Genomic DNA, 9,697 nt, shown 5'->3' with positions numbered 1-9,697 from the left:
AGCAAAGATAAGGTGACCATAGGTGCATGGGTTTATCTCTGGGCTTTCTATCCTGTTCCATTGACCTGTATTTCTGTTTTTGTGCCAGTACCCTATTGTCTTGATTACTGTAGCTTTGTAGTATAGTCTGAAGTCAAGGAGTCTGATTCCTTCTGCTCCATTTTTTCCCCTCAAGACTGCTTTGGCTATTTGGGGTCTTTTGTGTCTCCATACAAATTTTAAGACTTTTTGTTCTAGTTCTGTAAAAAATGCCACTGGGAATTTGATAGGGATTGCATTGAATCTGTAGATTACTTTGGGTAGTATAGTCATTTTCACAATATTGATTCTTCCAATCCAAGAACATGGTGTATCTCTCCATCTGTTTGTGTCATCTTTGATTTCTTTCATCAGTGTCTTATAGTTTTCTGAGTACAGGTCTTTTAACTCCTTAGGTAGGTTTATTCCTAGGTATTTTATTCTTTTTGCTGCAATGGTGAATGGGATTGTTTCCTTAATTTCTCTTTCTGATCTTTTGTTGTTAGTGTATAGGAATGCAAGAGATTTCTGTGCATTAATTTTGTATCCTGCAACTTTACCAAATTCATTGATTAGCTCTAGTAGTTTACTGGTGGCATCTTTAGGATTCTCTATGTATAGTATCAAGTCATCTGCAATCTTGTTTGTAGATTTTTTGATGATGGCCATTCTGACCTGTGTGAGGTGATACCTCATTGTAGTTTTGATATGCATTTCTCTAAAAATTAGTGATGTTAAGCATCTTTACATTTGCTTTTTGGCCATCTGTATATCTTCTTTAGGGAAATGTCTAGTTAGATCTGCCCATTTTTTCATTGTGTTTCTGTAATTATTTTAAACATTTAGAGTTGACCTTTAAACCACAGAATGTTAAAAGATATCAAATAAGGAAATCTGAGGGATAAATGAACAAAAAATAAAAGCAAAACAAAAGAACTAATAAATAATACCCAAAGGTAGTTCTCTGAGCAGATTCACATTGAGGAGACCCATTAAATACACAGATATTGGAGAACATCTGACTTGGCATTTGCCCTCTGCAAAGATGAGAGGGAGAGAGCAGACCTGTTTCAATTGGATTTTCCCAACTAAGATTTTCTTCATGTTTCACAGTAGTTAAGATTTATTCAGAGTGGTTTTTGCAGGGAAATCTTGACATTGTATTTCTAATCTTTTTTGGTTAAAGGTGTAATAGTCCATATTTACTTTCCTGTCCTGCCTTTATCTGCCCCAGAATATTTATGCCACTGTGGGTGTGTATGTAGGACCTTCCTTATTTTCTTGCCTCCTTCATTTCCCTCATATCACTTTTGAACTGATATATTAATCATTACTTTATTATCTACCTCCTACATCATATGGGATCGTCTAGGCCTCATACATTTTTTGTATACCTTGCTCATGTCTTCTCAGTTCCTAGCACAGGGACATAACTTAATTATTTGCTGATAGATTAAAGGAGAATGCCAGAGGGAAGAACTTAAAAGGAGATACAGGCCTCCAGGCTTCTCCAAGCTCCTTCATGGGAACATCAACTGGGTCAACTGAATAAAATATTTCACTCTTTTTCTCTTCATAATGCCTAGCAGCAGTTTTTACTGTGTAAGCCATATATAGACTTTAAATTTTTTATATAACCACAAGAAACCAAAAAGAAATAACTGAGATCTTTTTTCTTTTCTTTTTTTCTTTTTTTTTGGCTGTGATGAGTCTTTGTTGCTGCGCGCAGGCTTTCCCTAGTTGTGGTGCGCGGGCTTCTCATTGTGGTGGCTTCTCTTGTTGCGGATCACGGGCTCTAGGTGCGCGGGCTTCAGTAGTTGTGGCATGTGGGCTCAGTAGTTGTGGCTTGCGGGCTCTAGAGTGTAGGCTCAGTAGTTGTGGCGCATGGGCTTAGTTGCTCTGTGGCATGTGGGAGCTTCCCGGACCAGGGCTCGAACCCGTGTCCCCTATATTGGCAGGTGGATTCTTAACCACTGCACCGCCAGGGAAGCCCCTGAGGTCATTTTTAATAAATTTTATTTAACCCAAGATATCCAAAACATTTCAACATAGTAAGTGGTAGTGGAGCTATTTAAATCCTTCATATGAAGTATTCAAAATTCACTGGATATTATATATTCATCAGATGTAACTGATTTGTGTTTAGATCTCAAAAAATTACAGTTGAAAGGATAGCTTCCAATACCCAAAATATTTGCAATAATTGTCTGCATGCAGGTGTGAGGCCAGGCGCTCCGGAGCCCTGGGTGCAGATTTAGCCTTGGACTCTGGTGTCCTGAGTAGCCATCACATGGCCTCCAGACCTTCCCTCTGACCCAGAGTGCCAAGAGTCACCACAGGATGAATACAGCACTTCAGTGAAGGGTGTGTGTCTGAACACGTTTACTCACCAACTGGAAATATCCAAATATCCGTGGATAAGCAAATGTGGCACAGCCATACATTTGAATACTATTCTACAATTATAAGGAACAAAATACTGATGTGTGTTTTTCACATGGATAACTATGAAAAATCATTCTGCTAAGTGAAAGAAGCCAGATACAAAAGATCATCTATTGTATGATTCCATTTATATAAAATAGCTAGAAAAGGCCAGTTTATAGAGACAGAAGCAAATAAGTGGTTGCCTAGGACTGAGGTGGCAGTTGATGTTACCTGCAAATGGGCATAGGAGAACTTTCTAGGGTGACAGAAATGTTCTAAAACTGGATTGTGGTGATGATTGCATAAGTAAAAATTTATCAAAACTATTGCCCTTATGCTTTAAATGGCTGAATTTCATGATATATAAATTATCCCTCAATAAAGCTATTAAATAAATTTTTAAAAGTTTTATTCTGGACTCACTCAAGGTGAATTGAAAAGTTCTACCTTTGTTTTCAGCATGCATTATTACACACCAATATTATTATGGTTACCACTCTGAATTGCAACATGTTTACCTCTTTGGTCCCCAGTTTTGTTCATATGAAGTAGGCAATAAAAACACTATGGATTAAACTTAGTGGAATCAAATTGAATTAAAGCCACACTGAATATCTCTTCCCCAAGGGGGGAAAGTGGGGGGTGGTGATGGGATGAATTGGGAGATTGGGATTGACATATATACACTAATATGCATAAAATAGATAACTAATGAGAACCTGCTGCAGAAAAAAATAAATTAAATTTAAAAAACCCACTATGGATTAAACTTAGTGGAATCAAATTCAATTAAAGCCCCACTGAATATGTTTTTCCTTACTAATAAATTACGATTTTCCAGTAATTTGAAGATCTTACTATATACCCAGTATTTGTTTTGTGTTTGTTTTTGTCGTTTTTGCCCCCAGAGTCCTTCGTTCCATTCATGGTATTGTTTGGATATTCTTAATAGTCTTCATCACGTGTCTCAGCTTTGGTTCGTCGGAAGCAGGTGCCGAATCAAGGATTTATGTCGAAGCACATTATTGGAAGGAGCAAGGACCATGGAACATAGGTTAGAGAAAAGGGAAGTGATACAGGGCAGAAAACACATCCAATAAAGCTCATCTTAAGTTAGCTTGCACACGAGTGAGCAGAGTTTTCATCCTGTAGGGAAATTCTGGAAAATGGCACAAAATCCAAACTTCAGAATGATCCCAGCTAAGGGGTGAAGAAGACGGTATACCCCACACCTGTCCATCAAGAACTGTCCCTCGTGGGGCATAATTCTCCGTCAGGTCTGCCGTGACACATTGGGAAAACTAGGTTCTACCTGGTGCTGACAGTGACAGTCAGGCTGCTGTGCAGAGGGGATGGTGAAGGGATCCCAGGGAATGTAGGAGAAATGCTGACAGCTTCTACCACTCCACCCTTTGCTGCAGACTCAATTCTATCAATATTCTTCTCAAAAAGTGGACTAAGTTCTGAAAACACTCCACAGGTGTGTGATTACCACTCCTGCTGGCACCTCCAAAGAGTGCCCTCCCCCCAAATAAGCCACAAGAGAAAACAAGTTTTATTCTATTGCATTCATTATTAGATGTTTTAGGATATTGGGGTGTATCTTAAAACTGCAATGATAGCAAATAAAGGTCCAGCAAAACAAAAGAAAGAGGAAAGGAAGGGAGGGAGGGGGAGGGAGGGAGGAAGAAAGAAGGCAAAGAATGAAGCAATATCTCATAATTATTCTATGCTATATACTTCTATGAATCATGGGAAAAAACTAACTCAAAACTAGATTCCCACTCTTGAAGCTGAAAATCTCACAGTCTTCAGGAAAATGTTGGATAGCAAAGTTAGGAATGTGGGCATAGTGTTAGGTTTTCAGGGTAGACGCTATTCCATTCCCAATCTGTTTGAAAAATGAGATAAATGAGAGAAAACACCTTTTGAAATTTTGTCAAGATAACATAAAACGTACACAGAACAAGAATAGCCTTGGTATGTGAAGCACTTTGGTTATGACTGTTGTGTGATTTTCATTCCATTTCTTCCAGAGAAAAGCAAACACACAAAAAAATTAACATGAAGAACATGAACATTTGAGAGGATAATTCGGGGGGAAACCATGCCATACGTGGTATAAGTGCTTCAAACCTAATGTTGGAAATCGCCAGAATGGCTGTAAGAAACCCAGCCCAAGATGGAAATGTATGGGCTGCAAATAGGAAGCAAAAGTCAAAAGGAATTACTGAGGAGGGTGTTGAGCAGAAACTAATACCAACACAAATAAAAGCAAAGTCATAGGTGCTTTGAGAATGGAAGAAATGAAGCATGTCTTTTAAGGGAAAAGAAAATCAGGAGATATAAATTCACAAAATTTGTTTTTGCAGCCCAGTGTCCACTTAGTTCTGAGGCCAGTGGCCCCTCACAGACAAGTGGTACCTAAACCAAGGAGCCTTCCCAGGGCCCCCTTCACATCCTTGTTCCTCAGGCTGTAGATGAAGGGGTTCAGCATGGGGGTGAGCACGGTGTACATCACTGAGGCGATGGAGCTTCTCTGGGGAGAATGGGTCACAGCAGAAGTGAGATAGATCCCCACGCCTGTCCCATAGAACAAGGAAACCACAGAGAGGTGAGACCCACCGGTGGAAAATGCTTTATATTTGCCCGCTGAAGAGGAGATTCTCATTAAAGAGGAGACAATTCGAGAGTAAGAGAAGAGGATTCCAATGAGGGGAAACACAGCCAGCAGGGCAGTGGCCACAAACAAGATGTTATTGATGAGGATGTCAGAGCAGGCCACCTTGAGAATCTGAGCCAGTTCACAGAAGAAATGTGGAATTTCAGTGCGAGTGAACTTTCAGAAGTTCAGCCGCCTCAACAGTAGAATATGAATCAGGGGAACCCAGAAAATGATGAGGCAACACATCAGAACCAGGAGGCCACAGAAGCGGGGGTTCATGATGACCATGTAGTGCAGGGGATGGCAGATGGCCACAAACCGGTCATAGGCCATCACAGTCAGGAGAAAACTATCCATTACAGTAAAAATCAAAAAAAAAAAAAAAAATACACCTGAGTGAGTCACCCTATGTGGGAGATGCCTTTGCTCTGTGTCTGGATGTTCACTAGCATCCTTGGGACAGTGGTGGAGATGAAACAGATGTCAACAAAGGACAGGTTGGCGAGGAAGAAGTACATGGGGGTGTGGAGGTGGGAGTCTGAGCTGACGGCCAGGATGATGAGCAGGTTCCCCAGCACAGCGACCAGGTACATGGACATGAACACTCCAAAGAGGAGGGGCTGCAGGTCAGGATCGTCTGAGAGGCCCAGGAGGAGGAACTGTGATACTCCTGTATGGTTTCCTGCTCCCATGTCGCTGGTGCGTCTGCTGGGGAAGGAGGCAAAAGCAACATTCAATGAACAGCCAAATGGCACCTCAGCTAGTCATCACTTATGATTCCACCTTTAGGTCGATATCCTTCACCCTCTATTAGTCCTTCCAATGACAGTGATTCACTCAGCCAAATGGTAGACAATTTCCATTTTAAATATATTTATTTAGCTGTTTTAAAATTTAGCGGAAAAAATATTTTTATCTCCTACTCACTGGTTCTTTTTTTTTTTTTTTTTTTTTTTTTTGCGGTACATGGGCCTCTCACTGTTGTGTACTCTCCTGTTGTGGAGCACAGGCTCCAGACGCGCAGGCTCCAGACACGCAGGCTCAGCGGCCGTGGCTCACGGGCCTAGCCGCTCCGCGGCATGTGGGATCTTCCTGGACCCGGGCACGAACCCGTGTCCCCTGCATCAGCAGGCGGACTCTCAACCACTGCACCACCAGGGAAGCCCCAAAAGTCAGATTTTTAAAAAAGGCTAGTTTTTTTTTTTTTAAACTACTAAACTCAGACCCCAAATGGAGAAATGTAGAGTGTAAAAAAAGTGAATATAAAAAAACAAACTGTTTAGCTGGCATTTCAAAGACTAAAACACTGAACAAAACACCTACCCCAAAACAGTACTTTTAAATGCCCACATGCAGGGTCACTCCTGAGGTGGCCGGCACAGGGAGGTCAGTAGCCTCACAAGCACAGCTGCCTCAGCCATTCAGAAACAGAAACACCCTGTTCCCAGGCAGGCACCAGAGGGCAGGCCAAATGCAGTGGGTCATGCAGGGAGAGCATCGGACACACATCACTGAGAGCCGGTGGTTGGGGAGGGAAGGTGGGCTTTGACACCAATCAGCCACCAAGAAGTGCTTCAAGGAAGAAGCCCACACAATATAGTGTTCTGTATTCCCAGCTAGGGGAGCCCAGTAGCTCCTGGAGCTGCCCTTGTAGATATTTGGGCTCCAATCTGCCTGGCTGCTGAGGCATCACATGGCCTTCCAGGCCAGCGCAGGGGCCTGGTGCCCCCAGAGTCACCATGGGCTGAACGGTGTACCTGTCTAAACATGTTCCGTGACCAAGAACTCTGGGCTTTGCTCTAGAGACAAGACGTGATAGATTCAGGCGGAAGGATATCCCCAACCTGTCCCTTAACTTTTCCATGAACATTGAGATAAGAAGGGTGAAATTGATTCCACTGACGAAAGTGATTCGTAATGGTGAAAGGCGCTGTGTTCCAATGGGTCACAAGTGAACTGGTTCAGAAGCTCAGGGTGCAGATCTCTCCTCCCCTCATGGAGCACAAACACAAGCTGACCCTGTTCCGCCCTTCAGTCTAATGAATAATCTTCCCCACTCCTCGCCTCAAAGCTCCTGTACTAAAGAGATGATTTTCTGCTGTTACGTGGAAAAACATACTGCTCAGGGGCAATAACGTCTTATATAATGTCCCCATCACCAGGGACCTACAGGCCACCCTTTATGAGACAAGTGACAGGGCAGTCAGAGGGAGAGAAGGAGGCAGGAAGACAGCTGTCTGTGAGAGCGGCAGGTCTGGGTAAAGAGTGAAGAAAGGGCCAGAGCTGCACTGACTGCAGGGTCCCAGAAAGGCCAGGGGACAAAGCCAATGGGAAACCCAACGGATGCACCACTGGGGGCTGAGGGAGACAGCCAGGTCCAAAGTCGTCTGGGATAGAAAAGGCCAACATGAAGCCTTCATGACCCAGGAAAGCTGGGGACCAGTCACAGCCGTTTCCATCGTCATTACTGTTAGGTCCACAGCGTGGCAATCATGCAGTCTCCACAGCTGTACCCCTATGGAGGAGGCCAATTTACCTCACAAAAGTGCATTCATTTCACTGTTTCTGATGGTACTGAGCACTTCCCTCCAGGGCTATCCAAGTCCCTGTCAGATGTAACCTCTCCCAAAAAGGTGGGGCTCTGCCACTTCTCAAGGGGGAGTTGGTTCTTTTTCCCACCTGGGTCTGTTTAGTGGCTCTTCTAACTGTGGACTTATTTCTGGGTCTCTGGGTCAGTGTGCTGCTGAGGAGTTGACGATGGGCATTGCAGTATTCACAAGTCCCAGTACACTTTGTACGAGGGAAAAGGTATTAAGACTTCAATGAAAGACATTAAAAGGTTCCAGGGTAAAAACTAATATAAAATTAGTGGAGCATATAAATTTCAATCATCGACAGTAAAATCATTTACATGAAAATATACTAACAATGCAGAGAAAGATGAAAAATGAGATAAATATGGAAAAAATAAGATGCTAGACACAAACCCAAATTTATTAGTAATTACATATTATAAATACACCAAGGGGGAAAAAAGGATTTTAAGACTGCATTTCAAATACCTGGGCATCTTAAGACTCCATATAATGTCTATATCAAAAGAAACATTTAAAAAGTAATGCTACAGGGCTTCCCTGGTGGCGCAGTGGTTGAGAGTCCACCTGCCGATGCAGGGGACACGGGTTCGTGCCCTGGTCTGGGAAGATCCCACATGCCCTGGAGCAACTAACCCCTCGAGCCACAACTACTGAGCCCATGTGCCACAACTACTGAAGCCTGTGCAGTCTAGGGCCTGGGTGCTGCAACTACCAAGGTGGTGTGCTGCAACTACTGAAGTCCATGGGCCTAGGGCCCATGCTCCGCAACAAGAGAATCCACTGCAATGAAAAGCCCGCGCACAGCAACGAAGAGTAGCCCCCACTTGCTGCAACTAGAGAAAGCCTGAGCGCAGCAACGAAGACCCAATGCAGCCAAAAAATAAATTAAAAATTAAAAAAAATTAAGGGTATTATAAGATTGAGAAATTAAGGAAACACAAACTGATATAACTACTGATACACTTACTGTTGAGCCTCATTAAGAAGTAGGACAGCAGGGATCCTTGTTTCCTCTTCTTGCCCCAAACATGGGCAAATGTCTGGGGAAGAGCTTTCATTACTGGATTCCAGATGCTTTTCTGTCTTTCCACCCAGCCTGGCCACTACTGTTCTGCCTCTTCCAGGAAGCCACGTCTCCATCACCAAAACTGTTGGACCAGTGACTTGATTATTCCCTTCCTCCAAGGAAAGTTAGCCTGTTTGTATTGGTTCTCTTTGTCCCTGAGTCTCTCAGGAGTGACACAGAGGGCCCACGTGGAGTCTACACATACACTGGGTTGTCTTACAGGAAAGCAATGCTGGGGTTGTAGAATTTATTTCAGTTTCTTTGAAGCAGGAACCAAGCCTGCTTGTAGTCTCAATGGGAGAGATGATGTCGTCTTTCCAAGCTCCTCACTGCGTTTCTCAATTCTGAGAAAAAAAGGGGTCAGAGCCTTGTATTCACATGTACAACATGATGAGCAGGGGCAAGAGCGATGCACGGAGGAGGGTCTTCAATAAGCTACTCCTGGTTGACACGTCAACTTGGCTTACGGAGAATTTTCACATGCAAGTGACATCTGGTCAGCCACTGAAGAACAAAAGCTGGGATGAAATCTGCTTCGTGGATCTCAGTGAGCACTTGTTGATGACACTATCACTAGGAGTCGAAGCAGCAGAATGAGGCCAACCTGCAATATAAACCTCTAACATGACCCATGAGGTCTCAGACTCAGGCAACTGCAACAAATTCTGCTGGAAATGTAGGTCTTATTCCAGAAAATCAGAATGTCATCCAGGGCTAGTATATAATCCATTACACTGAATTCAAGGGAGTTAAGACTAATCTGCTGATAATTAGTGTCACTGCCAATAATTAAAGAGGTCAACAGATAGGCCAAATAGCAATACGCATACACAAAAAGGAACCAAATATGACACGTTACTCCATATATTAATATGTATAAATGAAGGTTCAGAGGTTAATTCCAGTCCAGGCTTTGTTTTAAGC

The 9,697-nt window shown here is 43.0% G+C and overlaps 1 protein-coding gene across 1 annotated transcript; it reads right to left on the bottom strand.

Moving 5' to 3' along the window:
• Window positions 1-4,852: 4,852 nt before the first annotated feature.
• On the bottom strand, window positions 4,853-5,802 carry LOC113616788 (olfactory receptor 7D4-like). Its single transcript, XM_027100160.1, is given in 2 exon segments — window positions 4,853-5,494; window positions 5,497-5,802. Coding segments are annotated over 2 exon segments (948 nt in total).
• Between the last annotated feature and the right edge of the window lie 3,895 nt (window positions 5,803-9,697).

The sequence above is a fragment of the Aethalodelphis obliquidens genome, unplaced genomic scaffold, assembly GCF_003676395.1.
Source record: "Aethalodelphis obliquidens isolate GAN/ISIS:26980383/991018 unplaced genomic scaffold, ASM367639v1 scaffold498, whole genome shotgun sequence".
In the NCBI taxonomy this organism is placed as follows: Eukaryota; Metazoa; Chordata; class Mammalia; order Artiodactyla; family Delphinidae; genus Aethalodelphis; species Aethalodelphis obliquidens.
The sequence above is the reverse complement of the archived record's forward strand: the minus strand, read 5'-3'. Positions and strand labels throughout refer to the sequence as shown.